General features: G+C 42.2%; 1 protein-coding gene across 1 annotated transcript in view; it reads right to left on the bottom strand.

Moving 5' to 3' along the window:
* MICALL1 (MICAL like 1) overlaps positions 1-25,348 on the bottom strand; it is a 131,927-nt gene that overhangs the window by 81,966 nt on the left and 24,613 nt on the right. Inside the window, exons 3-5 of the mRNA XM_075833670.1 lie at positions 2,162-2,303; positions 2,014-2,081; positions 1,694-1,824 (exon numbers count right to left, since the gene is read on the bottom strand). Of these exons, the coding sequence (XP_075689785.1) occupies positions 1,694-1,824; positions 2,014-2,081; positions 2,162-2,303 (341 nt within the window). The remainder of the gene's footprint in view (positions 1-1,693; positions 1,825-2,013; positions 2,082-2,161; positions 2,304-25,348) is intronic.

Genomic DNA, 25,348 nt, shown 5'->3' with positions numbered 1-25,348 from the left:
GGGCCGATACAACCACATATTTTTCTTTCCTGACTTATTGGAGCCTTAACTCATTTTAATTTGTTTCATAGACGTAGTGGTAGGAGGGCTATTTTTTTGCGGGACGAGCGGTCGTTATTATTGGTACCATTTTGGGGTACAAGCGATTTTTGGATCACTTGTTATCCTTTTTTTGTGAGGCAAGGTAATAAAAAAACAGCAATTCTGCCGTAGATTTTTTTTTATGCAGCGTTCACGATGCGTTATTACATGGGGGGGGGTGCGATTCCGGCGAAAAGAATGTATTTGTACTGTCGCCATGTTGTAAGAGCCATAACTTTTACATTTTTTTCGTCGACGGAGCTGTATGAGGGCTTGATTTTTGCGATAGTTTTTATAGGTACCATTTTTGGATACATGCGACTTTTTGATCACTTTTTAAATTTTTGGTGGACAAAGTGACTAAAAAAAAGCAATTCTGGCATTATTTTTTAGGTTGTTTTTGTCGGCGTTCAATGCGCAGGACAAATAACATAATATTTTTATAGTTCAGGCCATTACGGATGTGGCGATACCAAATATGTATGGTTTTATTTATTTTTTTCAATAATAATGGACTTGATCAGGGAAAAAGGGCGATCGTGTTTTATGTTATTACTTGAAACTTTTATTTTATTTTTGACAACTTTTATTTTTACACTTTTCTTTAGTCCCACTAGGGAATTTGAAGGTCCAACTGTTTTATTGATGTTCTAATACATTGCACTACCTAAGTAGTGCAATGTATTAGAACTGTCAGTTATTCACTGACAGCAAGCCGATCAGGCTCCGGTCGGGGCCTAATCGGCTTCCGTAATGGCAGACAGGAGGGCATTGTTAGGCCTCCTATTGCCATAGTAGTAGTCGCCAGCCTTGCCATCGCATGGCAGGCTGCCGATTTGCTACAAACCACTTTGATGCAGCGATCAATTGCGAATTCTGGTTCCTGCCGATACAGCAGGGTGTCCGATATAACATACAGCGGACACCCACTGCTGATGTCGCCGGCTCAACTTCTGAGCCGGAAGCGGAGCCGGCGTCATATTGCGGATGGTACCGGAAGCCTTTTAGGCCCCGCCGTCGAGCGGGGCATAGGAGGCTTCCATTGCTGGCAGACCAGGAGGTAAGTATTAGGCCTCCGATCGCCTTTGCAGCCACCGGCAACCCAGCGTTCACGTCGATAGGGTGCCGGTGGCTAAAAACTCCTCACATGCTGCGATCTCTATTGAACGCAGCATCTGAGGGGTTAATCGGCCAGATCGGAGGCTAGCTCCAGTCCTGGCCGATACCTCAGGGTGCCAGCTGTAACATACAGCTGTCACCCGGCGGTGATGGTGCGGGCTCAGCTCCTGAGGCCGCACTGTCACCGCGACATAATGGTACTGCGCTTTGCGGGGAGCCCTGCCCGACAGCGCCATGTATATATAGGGGTTAAAGGGTTTTCCCATCAAGACAACCTCTATCCATAAGCCCTATAAGGACATATGCACGTCATAAAAGGTACTTCTCTATATAGGGTCAAAATGGAGAGCTGCTCTGTAATGAACAAGACGTTCGGCCATTCATCTGAAGGACTGCCATGTAATACTATATGGTCGTGGCTTAGCAAGATCAATCTAATGTCTACAGACCGCAACAAGGAATGACATGCAAAAATATGAAATGTGACACAAACCTAAAGCATTGCCGGTGGTAAAGCTTTCCTTCTGCTAGGTACCTCTGCACAAGGTGTACATGTTGCTGGCATAAGGCACAGATTCTGCTCAGAGCCACACGAGTGGCAGCGCTGGTAGTATTCAGATTATCCTAGTTACAATGTAAAAACCACATGCATTAGTTCACAATGTTTCTCAGAAATTCTGTTTGTTTGTTTTTTAAACTGTGACATTAGAACAAGGACAGCATTATGAATTTGGCACCATTCTAGAAGTAGTATCAGTGCTCCTGTTTGCAGCATGGCTACCACAAAGTGTAAACAAACATTTATTCTTTTACCTGGGGGACTGGGTCTTGGTTATGTTCAGTTTCTGTAGGGGAAGTCTGTTTTAGCGGAGGGATTCCAGCTGTAGAGGGAAATATTAATGACCAAGGACGATATTGTGTAATCTGCCATTGCACCCATCACCACCTACAATGCCATTACCTGGGTTAGAGTTACGGAAATGGTTGTAGTACTGCGATACGTAGGTCATGATACTAAGCCTGTCTGGCACTTTCATGGACACCATATCATCTGGATCGAGCAATGCTGGAATTCCCAACTCACGTTCTGCCACTTCAAAAGCCTGAAAAAAAAAAAAAGGCAAATATAAAAAAAAAACCCACAAGGGTGAGAAAGACCGCCAAGGAAGACTATGACAAATGGAAATTAGTAGAAAGAAGAGAGACAAAGATGACAATATGAGAACAGCTGAATAGATCAGTAGTAACATAAGAGGACATAAGAAATAGGAGACTCAGCAGATTTAAATGACCGTCAAACAGGAACTTGTTTTTGTATAAACCAGCCGCTACCATGGTTCTCCCAAGACAGTGATACATATTTATGCGCAGTGCTGAGAACACCCTTACTTGATGAAAGTATGCAGGAAACCATAGGTAGGAAGTAGGAATGATTTTTAAAAATTTTTATTATCCGACGACCTCTATTTAGAGACAATATTTTGTACAATGCATATCAAAGAACGGACCTGAAGAAAACCACCTTATATTTAATATTGAATATTTTTTAATACAAAAGTTAAAAAAAATCCCAAATAAAAAATGTTAATGATCTCTATAACCTATAATATACACACACTTTCTACAACAGCAAAAGCTATACAAATTAAGCAACTTTGCAAATGGTCTTGATGAATGTCCTATCGTTTGTGTATACAGCTCCAATTCAGACCGATGTGTCTCGATGGTTACAAACTAAAAAAAACTGCCGCCATGTGGTGCTCCTTTCCATCTGTCCCCTCTTGCATTGTCACAACTTGCTCTTAGTCTAGGTAATTCTGACATTGTTTTTTCGTCACATGTTGTACTTTATTTTAGTGGTAAAAGTAGACTGATACGATTTGCGGAAATTAATTAAAAATAGAAAAATGGAAGAAATTTTGTAAAAATTACCATTTTCCCCTATTTTTAACTGCAATATGTCACATATGCACACACATACTGTACAATTTTTTTAATTAAATATATATTTCTATCTCTTTACTCTATTTTGGCAGCACTTTTGAAAAAATAAAATACATTTTCAGCAATTTAGAGGACTTACAAATTGAATAATAATTTTATAAATTTTGAAGTACATTTTGTTTTCCTGCACCAAACCAGGTTTTCAGAGGCTCATAGGTCTCAGAGTGATGGAAACCCCCACAAATGACCCCATTTAGAAAACTAGACCCCTTAAGGTATTTACCTAAGGGTATAGTAAGTATTTTGACCCCACAGTTTTTTGCTAAATTTAATACATAGCAGGTGAAAAAAAAAAAAATTTCACTTTTTTTCATAAAAGTATCAGTTTGAAGACCAATTTCTTTGTAAAGCGACCATGAGAATGAAGAAACACACCACAAAATCTATCACCCTGTTTCTCCGGTTTTCAAAAATACCAACATTGTGGCCCTAATGCGCTGCCTGGACACACGGCAGGGCCCCAAAGGAAGGGAGCACCCGGAGGCTTTCAGGACTTTTTTTTATTTTTTTCACTAGTCAGGAAATATTATAAATTAATTCTAATTTATAATATTACCCATTTCTGGTCACTAGATGGAGCTATTCCCAAAATTGCAGCATTGCAACATTGGGTGAAAAGCCCTCGCTCTAGTGAGCTCTCAGCATCCCCCCCTCCTTTATCCTGGCTAGTGCCGGGATAAACGAGGGGTTTGAACGGTGTAACCTCCTACACTGTGTGTCGCCATTTTTTGAGCTAACACACAGTGTAGTAGGTTTACATACAGTAGTAAACACACACAAACACGGAACATACATTTAAATCTCTTACCTGCTCCTGCCGCCGCGGCTCCCTCCGGCCCGTCCGCTCCGTCTGCTGCCGCTGGTGCAAGTGCACAAGTCCGGAAGCCGCGACCGGAAGTAGTAATATTACTGTCCGGCCGCGACTTCCGGTCCACAGGAAAATGGCGCCGGACGGCGCCAATTTCAAATTGGACTGTGTGGGAGCGGCGCATGCGCAGTTCCCACACAGACGCCGTACACACAAGTGAATGGGTCGGGAGCCGTTCACAGTCCCTATGGGACTGTGGCTTCCGTATTCCATGTCTGTATGTGTCGTTAATCGACACATACAGAAATGGAACAAAAAATGGAAGCCCCCATAGGGAATAAAAAGTGTAAAAATAAGAAAAAGTAAAACACAAACACAAATAAATATAAACGTTTTTAATAAAGCACTATCATCTTTAACATATAAAAAAATAATTTGTGATGACACTGTTCCTTTAAGGTATTTACCTAGGGGTATAGTTAGCATTTTGACCACACAGGTTTTTCGCTAAATATATTGGAATTAGTCTGTAAAAATTAAAATGTACTTTTTTTCTGAAACATAGAAATTTTTATTATTTACAAGGAATAACGAAGAAAATGCACCTTAACATTTGTAAAGCAATGTCTCCCGATTACGACAATACCCCATATGTGGTAATAAACTGCTGTTTGGACCAACAGCAAGGCTCAGAAGGGAAGGAGCGCCATTTGGATTTATGATTTTGCTGGAATGGTTTTCGGTGCCATGTCGCATTTGCAATGCACTGGAGGGACCAAAACAGTGGAAACCCACCAAAAGTGACCCCATTTTGGAAAAACCTTCAAGGAATTTTTCTAGGGGTATAGTGAGCATTTACACCCCACGGGTCTTTTGCAGAGTTTACTGGAATTAGGGCGCGAAAATTAATATCAACATTTTTTTCCCACTAAAATGTTGCATTTTCTCATTTTCACAAGGGATAAAGGAGGAAAAAAACAACCATTTTTTATAAAGCAATTTCTCCCGAGTACGGAAATACCCAACATGTTGTCATACGTTTTTTCATTAGAAATGAATTAACCCTTTCAGGACTGATCCATTTTTTGCCTTCTTATTTTAGATTTTCACTCCTCGCTTTCCAAGAGCCATAACTTCTTTATTTTTCCATCAATAGAGCTGCGTGAGGGCTTATTTGTTGCGGGACAATCTGTCGTTTTCATTGGTACCATTTTGGGGTACATGCGATTTTTTTTGATCACTTTTTATTCAATTTTTTTGCAATCCTGAGCAAAAAACAGGAATTCTGACACTGTTTTTTTAGGTTTTCTTTTTGCGGCGCTCACCGTACGCTATAGGTGACATTTTTACTTTATTCTGCGGGTTGGTACGATTACGGCGATACCATATGTATATAGGTTTGGTCCTTTTTTTTAGCGTTTGCACAATAAAATGACTTATTTATAAAAACAAAAAATTTCTGTGTCGCCATATTCTGAGAGCCGTAATTTTTTAGTCAAAAAAGCTGTGTAAGGGCTTGTTTTTTGTGGGACGGATAGAAGTTTTTATTGGTACTATGTTCGGGTACATGCGACTTTTTGATCACTTTTTATTCTTTATTTAGGGAGCGGTGGTGACCAAAAAAATTGCGATTCTGTCGTAGTTTTTTATTGATTTTTTTTGGGGTGTTCATCGTGCGGGAAAAATAACATTATAGTTTTATAGTTGGGTTCGTTACGAACGCGGTGATACCAAATATGTGTACTTTTTTAACGTGTTCATTTTTTTTCTATAACAAAAGTATTATTATAGGGAAAAAAAGCATTTTGTGTTTATAGAACTTATAACTTTTATTTTTACACTTTTTTTTAAAACATTTTTATTACTTTTTTTTACTTTTTTAACTTGTCCCACTAGGGGACACTTAGACTTGCAGCTTTGATCGCTGCTAGAGTACATTACACTACACACGTAGTGTAATGTACTCCAACTGTCATTGTGACGTGACTGTCACACTGACAGGAAGCCCAGGAGGAACGGCCGGAGGCTGTTCCTCCGAGGCTTCCGTACATGGCAACCCGGAGGTCATAATCTGACCTCCGATTGCCGTGACAAGCATCGGTAGCCCCCACGATCACTTCGTGGGGGCTGCTGATGTGCTTCAAACCACTTAAATGCGGCGACGGCAATCCGTTGCCGCACTTAAGGGGTTAACTGCCGAAAGCAGCGGCGATGGTCCGCTGTCCGGCGAGACTGATGTCTCAGCTGTCTAGGACAGCTGTCAGCGCGGGTCTGTCACTCTGTGTTTACACAGAGTGACAGTTTGAAATGCGGACGAAAATGAACGTCATGGTGCGGGAACTAGCACCCGACCATGACGTTCATTTTCGTCCTTGGTCGTTAAGGGGTTAAAGCACAATGGTAATATTTCCCTCTCAAGGCCAAGTGTAATTACTGCGCTCTCAGAATCAGACCCGCATGCCATGTAGCCTCACACAAGCCTCTTTTGTTAAGGTCTACAAATCTGCTGACTTGAAAAAAACAGGAAAGTGTAGTTTAGTTTTGATCATGTTAAACCAGACATGGGCAAACTACGGCCCGCGTGCCACATACGGCCCGTTAGGCTTTTTAATCCGGCCCGCCGAACTTGTCCAAATTATAGTAAAAACCTCCTTTTTTTTCCCCTTTCACTGCAATGCCCACGTTTTCCCAATAGATGGCGCACTCAAAACACATTGACCGTTGTTAATGTGGCGCGTATTTCTCTTTATTTCACTTTAATTTTCACTTCGTTTCACGTCACCATTAAGCCCTTCTGTGAAAATGAGCGGACCAAAGAGAAGGAAAGTGGACAGCGAATGCCGAGTGTTTAATAAGGAGTGGACAACAAAATACTTCTTCACTGAAGTCCGATCAACGGCTGTATGTCTGATATGCCAAGAAGATGTTGCGGTTTTCAAAGAGTACAATATCAGCCGTCACTTTGCCACGAAGCATGCAAACTATGCTAGCAAGCAGTCAACACAAGAACGGGCGGCTACTGCTCAGAGGTTGGCAGCTAATTTACAGAGTCAACAGAACTTTTTTCACCGACAAACTGCAATTCAAGAGTCAAGTACCAAGGCAAGTTATTTGCTGGCATTCAAATTAGCCGAACTTGTCCAAATTATAGTAAAAACCTCCTTTTTTTTCCCCTTTCCCTGCAAACACTCCCTCCAAATGCTCCTGGCCCGGCCCCTCTGTCAAATTTTAGAACCCATTGTGGCCCGCGAGTCAAAAAGTTTGCCCACCCCTGTGTTAAACCCTTGTGGACACAGCATATTTTTTTCAAATCGGACATGTGTCGCTTTATGTGGTAATAACTTTGGAATGCTTTTACTTATCCAAGCGATTCTGAGAATGTTTTCTCGTGACATATTGTACTTTATGTTAGTGAAAAAAATTGATCAATAAATGTGAACACCAAACTTGAGAAAATTTGCAAAAATTTGCGTTTTTCTAAATTAAAATGTATGTGCTTGTAAAACACATAGTAACTATTTTGTGTGGTATTAGAATTTTACATCCCATATGTCTACTTTATGTTTGAATAATTTTTTTCAACGTCCTTTTTTTCTAGGACGTTACAAGGCTTAGAACTTAACCCCTTAAGGACGCAGCCTAGTTTTGGCCTTAAAGGGGTTGTCCGAGATATATTTTTATTTAAAAGTTAAACACACAATACACACATTAACTATTCCCTAATATACTTACCTGTGCAATCTTGCTTCTGTTCTCCGTTCTGGCAGCTCTTTTCTTCAGATCACCTGTCTTCTGACGTCACGTTTTCTTCCTCCTCCACTGTCGTGTCGTGTCCAGATCACATGGTCTCGCCCCAGCGAGACCTCGGATGGGACACGACACGTCACTGGAGATGTGTCGTTTCTGCGGGTGCCCGCCCAGCCTATGCAGCTTTTTTTCACTGTGAGCGCGCCTATGCGTGTTCACAGTGAAAAAAGTGAAGAGGGACGGCACCCGCGGACTAGAGAGGTACAGTGACCTCTGTACTTTTAGTTCTTCCCCTATCAAAGCCTACACATAGTAGGCTTTGATAGGGGATCAGACAACTCGATGCAGCACACGGGTCGCATGCAGCCCTTGAGGCTGTTATCTGCGGCCCGCTGGACACCGTTGCGCCGTAGCACCGAGCAGGCCCAAGGAGGAGCCGCACTACGCTATTATAGGCTCTGCTACGATGTCAGGAGTCCCGGAGCAGAGCGTATAATATTAAACTGTAAAAGGTCTTCTGTGGTCCTGTATCTAAGCCTACATTGTTAGGCTTAGATACAGTGGCTAAAAAAAATTGTCACACATGGAGCCTGTATCTAAGCCTAACACAATGTATGCTTAGATACAGGACCCCAGATGACATTCTTTTTATTCCTGTATAAGATTTGTGTTTTGGGGCCCTGTATCTAAGCCTAACATGTATTCTTAGATACATGGCCCATGTGTGACACTGTCTGCTTGGGTAATGTATCTAAGGCTACCTTGTGGTAGGCTTAGATACATGGTCAAACAGACAGTATCACACATGAGCAGTGTATCTAAGCATCACTTTTTTTTTCTTAGTTATGTGTTTTTTACAGTTCAAGGACTACTTCAATGACACCCTTTTTTATTTTTAATAAAATCGTTAACCAGTGTTATGTGTGTTATTTCATTACAATATTTATTCTATGTCCTCATTTATTTTAAAATGTATTACTAGTTCATTACTGTCTAACAGCGTCCATTAGTAAGGCTTCATGCACACGAGCGCGTGTATTTTACACGCGTGAAAAACTTGCGTCAATCATGTCTGTGTGTGTGCGTTACGGCGGATTTACACGAACGTGCTATACGTCCGTGCAACCCGCGTGGTTTTCACGCGGGTCGCACGGACCTATGCAAGTCTATGGGGGCATGCAGACTGTCCGTGAGTTTTACCCAGCGTAAGTACGCTGCGTAAAACTCGCGACATGTTCTATATTTCTGCGTTTTTCGAGCATCACGCACCCATTGAAGTCAATGGGTGCGTAAAAATCACGCGCACCACACAGAAGCACTTCCGTGGGACGTGCGTGATTCGCGCAACAGCAGTAAAAAGTATGAATGTAAACAGGAAAGCACCACATGCTTTTCTGTTTACAAACATCCAAACGTAGTGTCATAATGATGGTGGCTGCGCGAAAAGCACGCAGCTGCGCACCATATGAACATGACACGGAGCTGTCAAGTGCATTTTGTGCACGCAAAACGCCACTGTATTTGCGTGCGCAAAATGCACACGCTCGTGTAAATCCGCCCTTATGCATCAGTGTGCTTTTCGATTGTCATGTGTTATTCACACACTCACAAAGCCAGCCCATTTTTTTCATCTAACAAATTGTGTAAATCACGCACCAAACACGTGTGTGCGGTGCGTGGTTTTCACGCATGCATTGACTTCAATGCGAGTGTAGGTGCAGGATAACGCACCAATAGAGGACATGCAGTATGTTTCACGCAGCGGACTCTCGCTGCGTGAAAAGTCACGCATGTGTCAACGGCCCCATTGAAATAAATGGGTCGCGTGTGTTGTGCGTTTTTTCAAAGCACAGCACACGGACGTGATTCACGCTTGTGTAAATCGTGCCTAAGGCCCCATTCTCAACAGGGTGAATCTCGCCCGTGTGCTGATCGTGAAAACCACGCACAGCACACGCGACCCATTATTTTAAATTGGCCTGTTTTCATATGCGTTTCTCACGGACGTCAATCTTACACGCAAGTGTGCATGAGGCATAAGACGGGGCTGGACGAACGCAAAAAAAGCCGCAAACAACGCCGCAAAAAACAATAAAAAAACAACGCCAAAAAGGCTACGATAAACGCGGGGAAAAACATTTTAAAAAAAACAGCAAACAAAGAGGCAAAGAACGCCACGAAAAACGACAGGGAAAACGCCACGAAAGACGCAACGAAAAATGCAGAAAAAAAAAAACCCAAAAAAAATACGCGAAAAGCGTTGAAAAAAAGGCTATGATAAACGACACGCAAAACGACGAAAAAAATATAGTGGAAAATGACGCGAAAAAAGCCGCAAACAAAGAGGCAAAGAAGGCTGCGAAAAAAAACGGGGAAAACCACACGAAAGACGCAACGATAAACGACGCGAAAAAAAGGATACGATAAATGAAACGGAAAACACATTCAAAAACATCGCAAAAAAAGACGCAAACAAGCAAGCAAAAAACGCCAAGATAAAGTAAGGGAAAAACGCCCCGAAAAAAATCGGCAAAGAAAAACGCAAACAGCGCACAAAAAACGCCGGGAAAAACGACGCAAAAAACAACGTGCAGGGAGAGGTAAATCTGCCGCAAACTTCAAGACGTAATTTTGAGGCAGATATTGTTCCTGCCAAAAAACTCTGTGTGAACAAAGCCTTAGTGGAGAGAGACATGAGATAGAGGAGGGCGGACAAGGGTTAGGGTATGTTCACACGAGGGCGTCCGTAACGGCTGAAATTACGGGGATGTTTCAGCCTGAAAACATCACCGTAATTTCAGCCATAACGGCATGTGCAGGCGCTTGAACGCTGCGTCCATTAGGGGCGTAATTGGCGCTGCTATTCATTGGAGTCAATGAGTAACGGCTCCAATTATGCCCAAAGAAGTGACAGGTCACTTCTTTGACGCGGGCGTCTATTTACGCGCCGTCATTTGACAGCGGCGCATAAATATACGCCTCGTGTGAACAGACAATCGTCTGCCCATTGCTTTCAATGGGCAGATGTTTGTCAACGCTATTGAGGCGCTATTTTCGGACGTAATTCGGGGCAAAAACGCCCGAATTATGTCCGTAATTAGTGCGTGTGAACATACCCTTAGGGTAGACACGAAGAGGTTTATAGACCTGAAAAGAGAAAGAAAACATAAATGTGAAAAACATAATGGGGAGGAGAACATTTGCTCATCATCCTTCAAGAATGTCAGCAAGAAGACAAGTCCAGTGAAGGAGGTCAGCGGGAGGAGCAAGGACAGCTCACATGAACTCTTGGAAGGTACGTGCACGCTCATTGCAGCCTGCAATGAGCGTGCACGTGAAAAAAGTTTCATCACAAGGAAAGATCAACAAACCAGAGCTGAACTGCATGTAAACAAACTGTGCTGAATTCAAAGAAGAAATGTGTTAAGTAGAATTTTTAAAAAAAATAATGCTTTATTTAGGTTGTCTGTATAAGGGGTAATGTATGACACAGTTTTTGAAAAAATGTTGGGATCTCGGACAACCCCTTTAAGGCTCAGAGCCCATTTTTCAAATCTGACATATTTCACTTTATGTGGTAATAACGTCGGAATGCTTAAACCTACCCAAGCGATTCTGAGATTGTTTTCTCGTGACACATTGGGCTTCATGTTCGTGGTAAAACTTGGTCGATATATTCAGTGTTTATTAATGAAAAATTGCAAAATGTAGAGAAAATTTTGAAAAAATTGCATTTTTCAGAATTTAAATGCATCTGCTTGTAAAACAGACGGTTATACCAGCCAAAATAGTTACTAGTTCACATTTCCCATAAGTCTACTTTAGATTGGCATCGTTTTTTGAACATTCTTTTATTTTTCTTGGACGTTACAAGGCTTAGAACATAAACAGCAATTTCTCATATTTTTAAGAAAATTTCAAAAGCCTTTTTTTTAAGGTACCTGTTGAGTTCTGAAGTGGCTTTGAGGGGCCTATGTATTAGAAACCCTGATAAAACACCCCATTTTAAAAACTAGACCCCTCAAAGTATTCAAAACAGCATTTAGAATGTTTTTTAACCCTTTAGGCATTTCACAGGAATTAAAGCAAAGTGGAGGTGAAATTTTCAAATTTCATTTTTCTTGCTGAATTTCAATTTTATTCATTTTTTTTTCTGTAACACAGAAGGTTTTACCAGAGAAACACTACTAAATATGTATTGTCCAGATTCTGCAGTTTTTAGAAATGTCCCACATGTGGCCCTACTGCGCTCGTGGAATAAAACACAAGCCCCAGAAGCAAAGAAGCATCTAGTGCATTTTGAGTCCTCTTTTTTATTAGAATATATTTTAGGCAGCATGCCGGGTTTGAAGAGGTGTTGAGGTGTCAAAACAGTAGGAATCCCCCAATAGTGACCCCATTTTGGAAACTACACCCCTCAAGGAATTCATTTAGGGTTGTTGTTACCATTTTGACCGCACAGTTTTTTCACAGCACGTATTTGAATTGGGCTCTGAAATGAAAAAAATGACATTTTTTCCCAAAAAATGTCATTTGTGATCAAAACTTCTTATTTTCACAGGGAACAAAATACCCCATTTTGTTGCCCAATTTGTCCTTAGTGTGGCAATACCCCATTTGTGGTGATAAACTGCCGTTTGGGCCCATGGGAGGGCTCAGAAGGAAAGGAGCGCTATATGTTTGTTGGAGTCCAGATTTTGTTGGATTGGTTTTCGGGTGCCATGTCGCATTTGCAGAGCCTCAGAGGTATCAAAGCAATGGAAAGCCACCAGAAGTGACCCCATTTTGGAAACTACACCCCTCAAGGAATTCATTTATGGGTAATGTGACCATTTAGACTCCATAGTTTCTTCACAGAACTTATTTGAATTGGGCTGGGAATTAAAAAAATATATTTTTTTTCCAATAATATGTCATTTTAGCTCAAAAATTCTTATTTTCACAAGAAATAAAATACTCCATTTTGTTGCCCAATTTGTCCTGAGTGCGGCAATACCCCATTTGTGGTGATAAACTGCCGTTTGGGCCCATGGGAGGGCTCAGAAGGAAAAGAGCGCTGTGTGTTCTTTGGAGTACAGATTTTGCTGGATTGGTTTTTGGTGCCATGTCGCATTTGCAGAGCCCCAGAGGTATCAAAGCAATAGAAACCCACCACAAATGACCCCATTTTGGAAACTACACCCCTCAAGGAATTCATTTATGGGTGTTGTGACCATTTTGACACAATAGTTTTTTCACAGAACTTATTTGAATTGGGCTGGGAATGAAAACAAAATTATTTTTTTCAAATAATATGTAGTTTTGGCTGAAAATTTCTTATTTTCACAAGAAACAAAATACCCCATTCTGTTGCGCAATTTGTTCTGAGTGCCGCAATACCCTATTTGCTGTGATAAACAGCCGTTTGGGCCCATGGGAGGGCTCAGAAGGAAAGGACCACCATTTGGCCTACTGGGGATTTTCTAGTGCGAAGTCATGTATGCAGAAGCCCCTGAGGTACCAGTACAGTTGAAACCCGCAAGAAGTGACCCCGTTTTAAAAACTACACCCTTAAAGGAACAGTGTCATCACAAATAATTTTTTTATATGTTAAAGATGTTAGTGCTTTAATAAAAACGTTTATTTTCATTTGTGTGTTTGTGTTTTACTGTTTCTTATTTTTACACTTTTTCTTCCCTATGGGGGCTGCCATTTTTTGTTCCATTTCTGTGTGTGTCGATTAACGACGCACACAGACATGGAACACGGCAGCCACAGTCCCATAGGGACTGCGAACGGCTCCCGTCCCATTGACTGCCGTGTACGGCGTCTGTGTGGGAACTGCGCATGCGCCGCTCCCACACAGTCCTATTCGAAATTGGCGCCGTCCGGCGCCATTTTCCTGTGGACCGGAAGTCGCGGCCGGACAGTAATATTACTACTTCCGGTCTCGGCTTCCGGACTTGTGCACATGGAACAGCGGCAGCAAAGGGAGCGGACGGGCCGGAGGGAGCCGCGGCGGCAGGAGCAGGTAAGAGATTTCAATGTATGTTAGTGTTTGTGTGTGTTTACTACTGTATGTAAACCTACTACACTGTGGGTTACCTCAAAAAATGGCGACACACAGTGTAGGAGGTTAAACCTTTCAAACCCCTCGTTTATCCCGGCACTAGCCAGGATAAAGGAGGGGGGGATGCTGAGAGCTCACTAGAGCGAGGGCTTTTAACCCAATGTTGCAATGCTGCAATTTTGGGAACAGCTCCATCTAGTGACCAAAAATGGGTAGTATTATAAATTAGAAATAATTTATAATATTACATGGACTCGTGCAAAAAAATAAAAAAAATTTGAACAATGTTTAATCACCCACACACTAAATGTTTAATTTTTAAAAAAAAAACATGTTTTTCTGGCAACACATTCCCTTTAAGGCATTCATCTAGAGGTGTAGTGAGCATTTTGACCGGAGACCTACACCCCATAAACTGTAATGTGGGTTCTCCCGGGTATGGCAATACCCTACATGTGGCTGTTATCAGCTGCCTGGACACACAGCAGGGCCCAGAGGGGAAAGACGAGGGGGGATAAGCTGTGTGGAGTGCATCAGGGTAAGTAAAATTGGGGTAAATTATAACCCAAGGGATGTACGATAAATTTTAAAAAACTCTTTCATACAGAGCTCTGGTTATTCGGGACACGTGTCACATTGATATATTGTGTCATCCATTATCGCCCTCTTATAGCAGACTTTGCACCTCTTTTGACTTTTTCCCTTCTTGCCAGTTTGGGGAACTTCTCCTGGAAAGTGTTGCCGCCTTGGTACGATGCGTGTGGGCTCGCTTCCAGAAGTACTGGGTGCCCCCCCTTCTTGGTCCCTAAAGATTAGGTTCTTGATAATCACCTCTTGAAATTCCAGGAAAGTTCCCGTCTGGCCTGCACATCGACGTAGCACATGTACGCATTGTACAATGCCATCTGTATGATGTGCCCGGCCAGCTTCTTATACCACACCGCATGGCGCTGCAGGGCTTCAGGGCTTGATCTTACAAGTCCATCCCTCCCATGTACCTATTGTAGTCCAGGATGCAGTCTGGTTTGGGGGTGGCCTTTCCTTCATATATCCTAAACCTGTAGGCATACCCTGATGCACTCTCACAGCTTATACATCTTCACGCCATACCTTGCCCTCTTACCCGGCAGGTACTGGCGGAATTGAACCCTCCCTTTAAAATGTTCCAGGGACTCATCAATAGAAATACAGTTCTCGGGGGTGAATGCTGGGAAAACCGGGCACTGAAACGGTCTAATAGGGGTCTCCGTTTATACAAACGGTCAAAACTGGGGTCATCTCGGGGTGGGCACGGCTCATTATCTGCATAATATAAGAAGCGAAGTATTGCCTCATTTATTTATTTTTTTAGGTTCCAGTTCAGTTCTGAAGTTGCTTTGAGGGGCCCATATATTAGAAACCCCTATCAAATACCCCATTTGAGAAACTAAACCTCTCAAAGTATTCACAACAGCATTTAGAAAGTTTATGAACCCTTTAGGTGTTTCACAAAAATTTAGAGCAAAGTAGAGGTGAAATTTACATTTTTTTTTTGTCAGAAAATCCTCTTTATACCATTTTTTTTATAACCCAAAAGGATTTATCAGAGAAACGCAACTTAATACGTATTGCCCAGATTATGCAGTTTTGAGAAATATCCCACATGTGGCCCTAGTGCGGTAATGGACGGAAGCATCGGCCTCCGAAGCAAAGGAGCACCTAGTGGATTTTGAAGCCTCTTTTTTATTAGGCACCATGTCCGGTTTGAAGAGGTCTTGTGGTGCCAAAACATTGGGAACCCCCCAAAAGTGACCCCAATTTGGAAACTAGACCCCTTGAGGAATCCATTGTAGTTTTCTTGGGGTGCATGCGGCTTTTTGATCAGTTTTTATTCTATTTTTAGGTGGCGTGGTGACTAAAAAACAGCAATTGTACGATTGTTTTTTTCTTTTTTTTTTACAGCGTTCACCGTGCGCTATAAATGACATTCACTTTATTCTGTGGGGCGATACGAATACGGCGATACCAGATGTTTATAGTTTTTTTTTATGTCTTATGGCGTTTGCACAATAAAATACGTTTTGTAAACAATCATTCACTTTTTGTGTTACCTTATTCTAAGCGCCAGAACGTTTTTATTTTTCAATCAATAAAGCCGTGCGAGGACTTATTTTTTGCGTAACGAACTGTAGTTTCGATCAGCACCATTTTTAGGTACATGCGACTTTTTGATCTCTTTTTATTCCATTTTTTGGGAGGTGAAGTGACCAAAGAATTGTGATTGTGGTACGGTTTATTAGTATTTTATTTTACGGCGTTCACCGTGCGGGATAAATAATGAAATAATTTTGTAGTTCAGGCCGTTACGGACGCGGCGATATCAATTATGTATAGTTTATTTGTTTGTTTATATATTTTTATTAATAATAAAAGGACTGATAAGGGAAAAAGGGGGATTTTTACTTTTAATACTTTGAAATCTTTTATTTTCTTATTTTTACACATCTTTTTTTAACTTTTTTTTTACTTTATTACTTTGTCCCACTAGGGGACTTGAGGGCAGGAGGCCCTGATCGCTATTCTAATACACTGCACTACATGCGTAGTGCAGTGTATTAGAACTGTCAGCTACTCACTGACAGCAAGCATAGTGGGTCCTGACGTTGTCAGGACCCACTAGGCTTCCGTCTATGGCATAGCTGGACGCCATTGTTTGGTGTCCGGTTGCCATAGTCACCATCGCCGGCCGCTATCGCGTAGCAGGCCGGCGATGGCAGCTTAACCCCTAAAAAGCCGCGATCTCTATAGAACGCGGCTTTTAAGGGGTTAATCAGCGGGGACACAGCGATCGGTCCCCGCTGTAGGAGCTGTGACAGCTGCTGAACAAGACAGCAGCTGTCACAGCTCCTGTATGTGTCGGGAGGACGGCCGAAACGGCCGTTACTCCCGAGACGTACTATTACGGCATGGAGCGCGAACGATACAGCTGCCATGACGTAATAGTACGTCAAGGAGCGGGAAGGGGTTAAGCAGAAATTTCTCAAATTTTCAAGAAACTTTCAAAGGCTATTTTTTCATGCACCAGTTCAGTTCTGAAGTGGCTTTGAGGGCCTTATGTATTAGAAAATCTCTATAAAACACCCCATTTTGAAAACTGCACCCCTCAAAGTATTCAAAACCACATTCAGAAAGTGTTTTAACCCTTTAGGCATTTCACAGGAATTAAAGCAATGCAGAGGTGAAATTTACAAATGTCATTTTTTTTTTTCGCCAAAGTTTGTAATACATTTTTTTCTGTAACACAAATGTTTTAACCCGAAAAATGCAACCTAATATTTATTGCCCAGATTCTGCCGTTTTTAGAAATATCCCACATGTGGCCCTAGTGTACTACTGGACTGAAGCAGTGGCCTCAGTATTAAAGGAGCACCTAGTGGATTTTGGGGCCTCTTTTTTTTTTTTTTTTTTTTAGACTATATTTTAGGCACCATGTCAGGTTTGAAGAGGTCTTGTGGTACCAAAATAGTAGAAACTGCCCCAAAAAAAGACACCATTTTGGAAACTACACCACCAAGGAATTAATCTAGGGGTATAGTGAGCATTTTGACTCTAGTTTTTTTTGCGAAATTTCTTTGAATTAAGCTGTAAAAATTAAAATCTACGGTTTTTTTCCAATAAAACATACGTTTTCATTTTTACAAGGAATAAAAGGAGAAAAAACACCCCAACATTTGTAAAGTAATTTATCCCAATTACGGCAATACCCCATATGTGGTCATAAACTGATGTTTGAACACACGGTAGCCATCAGAAATTAAGGAGAAGCATTTGGAGCTCAGATTTCACTGGAATGGTTTTCAGGTGCGATGTCGCATTTGCAAAGCCCCTGAAGGATCAAAACAGTGGAAAACCCCCAAAAGTGACCCAATTTGGGAAACTATACCCCTTATGGAATTTATCCAGGGGTATAGTGAGCATCTTGAACCCACAGGTTTTTTGCAGAATTAATTGGAAGTAGGCCGTGAAAATGAAAATCTAAATTCTTCCCATAAAATGAAGTTTTAGCTTAGTTTTTCATTTTCACAAGGTCTAATGGAGAAAAAGCAACCCAACATTTGTAAAGCAATTTTCCTCAGCACGTCAATACCCCATATGTGGTCTTAAATTGCTGTTAGGGCACACAGTAGGGCTCAGAATGGAAGTAGCGTTTTTTGGCGTGCAGATTTTGCTGGATTGGTTTTCAGGGGCAATGTCCCATGAGGGACCAAAACAGTAAGCCCTAAAAGTGACCCCATTTTAGAAACGATACCCCTTAGGGTATCTCCAGCTAGAGGTAAAAATAAGTACTATTTTTTTGGGGGGGTTTTGCTGGTATTTTAATTTGTAATTGTGGGGGCATATGTAAGCTGTACGGAGTGCATCATAGTATAAAAAAAAAGGGTACATGAATAATAAAATTAATAATCCATAGATGTGTCGTACACTTTGAAACACTGTTTTTCTGGGCAGGTGTCGCACTGATAATTGGTGTCCCTTCTTACGCCCCTTTTGGAACACACTCTGCACCTTTTTGGGGGGGGGATCCCTTTTTTGCAGTTTGGGGGACGTTGCTGGGGAAGTGCTGCCCTAGTACAATACGGGTGCCCTTGCTTCCAGAGCAGACGTGCTTGGGCCTTCTACTTCCTGGTTTCCAAATAGAAGTGCCTTCATAACAACCTCTTGAAACTCAAGAAACGTCCCTGTCCGGCACATCGGGATAGCACGCAAGCGTTATACAACGTCATCTGTACAATGTGCATGGCCACTTTATTGTACCACGCCCTGGTCTTCCGCATTGCACTATACGGCTTCAGCACTTGATCTGAAATATCAACCGCTCCCATGTACTTATATCCCAGGATACAATCTGGCTTGGGGGGGGGATCACTGTACTGGCACCTTATACAGGGACAGGGGTGTTGCCGTTCCTATGTATTATGGTCAAGAGAAGGACATCCCGCTTGTCCTTGATGAACAACATGTTCCCGCTGCATACGGACCTGCTCTCACCCCTTCTGAGACTTTGGCCAAGCAGGGTTTTAGGGAGGCCTCTCTGTTTTTTTCGCACGGTGCCGCATGCTGCAGTATTTCTGGTGGAGAGGCATTTAAATAATGGGATACAGGTGTAGAAGTTATCCACGTAAAGGTGGTAACCCTGGTCCAGCAGTGGGTGCACAAAACCGCACCCTATTTTGCCACTAACTCCCAGGACAGGGGAGAATTCTGGAGGTTCAATCCTGGAGTCCTTCCCTTCACAAACCCGAAACCTGTGGGTTTACCCTGAGCTACTCTCGCACAGCTTGTACATTTTCATCCCATACCTTGCCCTCTTACTTGACAGGTATTGGCGTAATTTTTATTCTCCCCTTAAAATGTACAAGGGACTAATCTATTGAAACGTTCTTTTCGGGGGTGTACACTTGGCTAACTTTGGTGCTAAAATGATCAATGACTGGTCTGATTTTAAATGGACGGTCATATGTGGAGTCATCTCGGGGCGGGCACTGTGAATTATCACTATAACGCAAAAACTTTGAAATCACTTCAAAGTGAGTCCGGCTAATGGCCATGTGGTAAATTGGGGTGTTGTACAAAACATCTGTACTCCAGTATTACCTAATCTTTGGCTTCTTCACTAGACCCATATGCATCGCCAGGCCCCAATATGTCCTAATATTTGCTGCATCTATGGGGGTCCACCTGAGGGGTCTAGCATACGATGATGTGGTGTTCTGGGCAATAAATTGCTGAGCATATAAATTGGTTTGGCCCACTATTAAGCTGTGTTCACACAGAGTTTTTTGCAGGAGGAAAATTCCTCCTGCAAAAACTGCTCCAGACGTTTTTTGCACAGTGGTTTGACAAAAACTCGTCAAAACACTCAGTGTTTTTTTTACCATTTCTGACTGATTGAAATGGGGTTTTGGAGGCGGAAACCGCCTCAAGATGGGTCATGTCGCTTCTTTTTACCACAACGCGTTTTTCTTGCTCGCGGTAAAAAAACTCGTCCAACTCACATTGAAATCAATGGGAGGAATTTTCGGGCGGTTTTTGACGAGTTATGCAGAGCGGTTTCCGCGCCAAAAAAACTGTGTGAACAGGGCCTTAAATTCACAACTTCCTCACCAAAATTAAGTCTCAAAATTAATTCCTGGGTTGCCCATGAAATCAGAGATCTGAGGCTCATAATTTTCAGGGCCTGGGTTCCGCATGAGCTCACTAATTTGGGGGGGGGGGGGGAGGGTTTCCTCAGCTGATGTTCTGGGGCGCCTTTGCAGGGATTCATCATCACCCAGGTGATGAGGCAGAGGGGGAGGAGGAGATGATGTATGGGGCAAATTCCTCTTCTCCCTTGCTGTCCGAATCAGTGTCAGAGGCCAGGACGACGTATGCCTCCTCTGCTGAATAGACTCTTTTGGATGATTGGGACATTTTTATTAAGGTATGTTCACACGGCTTATTTACGGACGTAATTCGGGCGTTTTCCGCCTCGATTTACATCCGAAAATGCGGCTCGATAGCGTCGGCAAACATCTGCCCATTCATTTGAATGGGTCTTATGCTGTTCTGTTCCGACGGTAATTTTTTTTACGCCCCGCTGTCAAAAGGCGGGGCGTAAATAGACACCCGCATCAAAGAAGTGCCTGTCACTTCTTCAGACGTTAAATGTAACCTTTTTTCCATTGACTCCATGGGAAAACAGCTCCATTTACGTCCGTAATTGACGCAGCGAAAAAGCGCCTGCACTTGCCATGACGGCTGAAATTACGGAGCCGTTTTCTCCTGAAAACAGCCCAGTAATTTCAGCCGTAACGGACGCTGCCGTGTGAACATACCCTTAGGGGGTATGTAATGCTTCAACACGTGTAATACTCAATTTATTTTTACAAGGGGGTTGTGTGTGTTGTGATTTTATACGTGTATAGATGTACAAAAAAAAATAAAAAATTGAATAAAAAAGTACTGAGTAAACTTCAGTAACAAAAAAATATGGCAATATAAAGCTGCAAAAAAAGTTCTAACTTCCTGACGCAAGCAAATTACCCCTAACTGTAGTATAAAAATGATACTACACTAAATTTGAACTAAAACTATAAAGCTACGCTATGTAAGATTTAGTGAACGAACTTCAGTAAAAATCAAATTGAATGTCCGTCACTAACGGACGCTAGCCCTGTAACGCTTACGGTATCATTAACTGATGCGAAGAAAAAAAACTGTAGTTTAAAAAAATATACTACAGTAAATTTACACCAACTCCCTACCTAGGCAGGTACTAGCTACACCAAGCTCATTATATATATATATATATATATATATATATATATATTTTTTTTTTTATAAAAGGCCAAAAACACCTGCGTCAACAAATTACCACTGAGGCGGATTATAGACTCCATACTCAGTGGCTGCAGGGCGCACACAAGAAGACTGTTGCCACGATTTGTGGGTATGTGGACCCACGGGGCCGTACCACCGTAGAGGGATAGCAGCTGGCCAAACAGAGTACCAAGTCATTGTGTATATAGTCCAAGCACAAGGGTACCTGTAGTAGCTCAGACTGTAGCAATGGCTAGGCTCAGATGGGACCTTGGCAGCAGACACCAGGCGTGGTGTAACACAGCAGGCGTGACGGGTAGCATAACACGACTCCAACTTTCTAAGGCACAGGAAGAAAGGTAGCACGGGCTACAGGATACAGGTACAGGAACACTGGGACCATTTGCAAGACTAAAACGAGTAAACAAAACGCTCAAGCAATGAGTTAAAGGGCAGAGCCCCTTTTTTAGTCCAGGGTGGTCATGGGCTAAATAGAGATCCTTTTCATGTGCGCGCACTGGCCTTTTAAGACCGGGCGCATGTACACCCTACGGGACCCAGTGAAGCAAGGCAGAAGTGAGTGCTGGCGTCTCCTAGGAAGGAGATGCCGTCCAGCACTCAGTCATGGCTGCGGCTGTCGAGGGGTGTGTAGGAACGACGGTCCACGGCCATGGCAGTTACAACTGTGCTGTAAAAATAGGCCCAAAATAAAAAAAAAAACCTGCACCAAAAAATTAGCACAAATGCTGATCAGTGATGACGGTCACTGATCAGTGCTCAGCGGCCGCAGGACACAGAAAATTGGTGCAGGTAGAATAAAAAAAACATGCATCAATAAATTACCACTGAGTATGGACTCCGCACTCAGTGGACGCAGGGCAAAAAAAAGGGAGATGGTGCTGTGAAAATAGGCTCAAAATTGAAAAACCTGCACCAAAAAATGAGCACAAATGCTGACCAGTGATGGCAGTCACTGATCAGTGCTCAGCGGCTGCAGGGCACACACACGGAGATGGTGTGTGAAAAGCCAAAAAAGCTTGCGTAAATAAAATAAAAAGTTACCACAGATGCGGATCAGTGATGGCGGTCACTGATCAGCACTCAGTGGCCACAGAGCGCACACATGGAGATGGTGCAAAGAATAATTTTTACAAAAAAATTCCTGTGGAAAAAATTAAGCACAAATGCTGATCAGTGACGGCGGTCACTGATCAGCCAACAGTGGCCGCAGGAAAGGGAACGATCACAGTGCTACTCCTAAAAAAAAACAAAAAAACAAAAAAAAAAACACAACAAACACAAACAAAATCGTAGACCGACCAATCGTAGCGATCGGGGAGGGGGTGACGGGTTCCACCGGCCTGTGGATACAAGGCAGGTATCGGTTCTGTCCTAGACAGCAATCACCACCTATCACTGTGCCCTGTGGAACAGTGATAGTTTTTTTTTTTCCCAGCATAAACCCGATTGGCCGGTCAGAAGAGACCGGCCAATCGCAGAAATCGCCGTTACGGGGGGGGGGGGGGGGACGCGTGTTGCCCCTGAGCGATGAGTAGCCATCTTTACTCGGTTACCGTGTCCTTACACATGGATACCACTTAACGCTCCAACTTAACTGTACCGTGGATTGCGTTAAGACCTTGGCAACAGCTACGTAATAGTACGTGACATGTCGCCAAGGGGTTAAAGCTGAACCGGTCACGTTGAGAATGCAGTCCTATCTTCAGGCATCATGTTATAGAGCAGTAAGAGCTGGGCAGATCGATATATAGTTCTGTGGCAAAAGATTCAGTATAACTTGTAATTTATTCGTTTAAACCGGTTTATTTGGGGCTTAGGAGTACAGTGGGCGGCACTACAGTGATTGACAGCCTTCCCTGTATGACCGTGAACACAGAGATAGTGGTCAATCAGGGATTATGATGTCATCACAGCCTTCTCCGTATGGGGACATCCACTGGTAGTCAATGCCAGGGAGGGGAATAAAAGCTGGAACCAGCCTTTTCAAACGAGCGGTTTGGCTTGGGAACAGGCGATGGCTTGTAAGAAACAATTTGTGTTTTTTTTGTCTTACAGGCTGCAAGTGTGATTGGGCCCTTACAGGGACATAGATGGTAGTATGGATAACGAAAATGCTTAGTGCAGTATTCGGAGTTTACATAGTTACATAGTACATAGTTAGTACGGCTGAAAAAGACACATGTCCATCAAGTTCAACCAAGGGACGGGAAAAGGGAAGGAAAAATTTCTACACATAGGAGCTAATATTTTTTTTTTCTAGGAAATGATCTAACCCTTTTTTAAAGCCATCTACTGTCCCTGCTGTGACCAGCTCCTGCGGTAGGCTATTCCATAGATTCACAGTTCTCACGGTAAAGAAGCCTTGTCGCCTCTGCAGCTTGAACCTTTTTTTCTCCAGACGGAGGGAGTGCCCCCTTGTTTTTTGAGGGGGTTTTACAAGGAAGAGGATTTCACCATATTTTTTGTATGTGCCATTAATATATTTATATAAGTTAATCATGTCCCCCCTTAGTCGTCTTTTTTCAAGGCTAAATAGGTTTAATTCTTTCAATCTTTCCTCATAACTTAAATTCTCCAAGCCCCTAATTAGTTTTGTTGCTCTTCTTTGTATTTTTTCCAACTCCAGGGCATCCTTTCTATGAACTGGAGCCCAGAACTGAACTGCATATTCTAGATGAGGCCTCACTAATGCTTTGTAAAGTAGCAATATTACATCCCTGTCCCGTGAGTCCATGCCTCTTTTAATACACGACAATATCCTGCTGGCCTTTGAAGCAGCTGATTGACACTGCATGCTGTTATTGAGTTTATGATTTACAAGAACACCCAGATCCTTCTCAACAAGTGAATCCGCCAGTGTAGCTCCCCCTAGGACATATGATGCATGCAGGTTGTTGGTACCCAGATGCATAACTTTACATTTATCTACATTAAACTTCATCTGCCAAGTGGACGCCCAAACACTTAGTTTGTTTAAATCTGCCTGCAATTCATGAACATCTTCCATAGACTGTACTATATTACATAGCTTGGTGTCATCTGCAAAAATAGAAATAGTGCTATTAATCCCATCCTCTATATCATTAATAAATAAGTTGAATAATAGTGGTCCCAGCACTGAACCCTGGGATACACCACTTATTACCGGGGACCATTCAGAGTAGGAATCATTGACCACAACCCTCTGGATACGGTCCTTGAGCCAATTCTCAATCCAATTACAAACTATATTTTCTAAACCTATAGTCCTTAATTTACCCATTAGACGTCTATGAGGGACAGTGTCAAATGCCTTTGCAAAGCCCAAAAACACTAAATCTACAGCGGCCCCTCTGTCTAGGCTTCTGCTCACCTCTTCATAAAAACAGATTAGGTTAGTTTGACAACTTCTGTCCTTAGTAAAACCGTGCTGGCTGTCACTTATAATGCTATTTATTGTCACATAATCCTGTATATAGTCCCTCAATAGCCCCTCAAACATTTTCCCCACGATGGATGTTAAGCTTACTGGTCTATAATTACCCGGGGAAGACCTAGAGCATACATTACTTGTAAACACATTTTAAAATAAGGACTACTGCACCAACTCCCACGGAATTATAATCCTGAAGACCATGTGCCATTTCCCTCAGGGCTGCCCAATGGGAGTCTTTGATACATGAATACAGTGTTTCTGGTCCCCATAATAAATTTCTGACAAATTAAAGACCGTTTTATCCCATTACATAAACACCTCACTACTTGATTTAGAACAGTCAGTACTGTTAACCCCTGAATGACCAGCCTATTTTAAACCTGAATGACCAAGCCATTTTTTACGTTTTTCCATCGTCGCATTCCAAGAGCTATAACCTTTTTATTTTTGCGTCGACATAGCTGTATAAGGTCTTGTTTTTTGCGGGACAAGTTGTATTTCTTAATAGCACCATTTTGGGGGGACATATTTATTGATTAACTTTTATAAACTTTTTTTTTGGGGGGGGGGGGAAATAGAAAGAAAACCTGAAATTTCGCCACTCTTTTTCGCGTCTTAAATCTACGCCGTTTACCATTTGATATAAATAACACAATAACTTTATTCAGCGGGTTGTTACGATTGCAATGATACCAAATTTGTATAGTTTTTGTATGTTTTACTACTTTTACACAGTAAAAACGCTTTTTAAAAAAAATTATTTGTT

This window comes from Rhinoderma darwinii, chromosome 7, assembly GCF_050947455.1.
Source record: "Rhinoderma darwinii isolate aRhiDar2 chromosome 7, aRhiDar2.hap1, whole genome shotgun sequence".
Classification (NCBI taxonomy): Eukaryota; Metazoa; Chordata; class Amphibia; order Anura; family Rhinodermatidae; genus Rhinoderma; species Rhinoderma darwinii.
The sequence above is the reverse complement of the archived record's forward strand: the minus strand, read 5'-3'. Positions and strand labels throughout refer to the sequence as shown.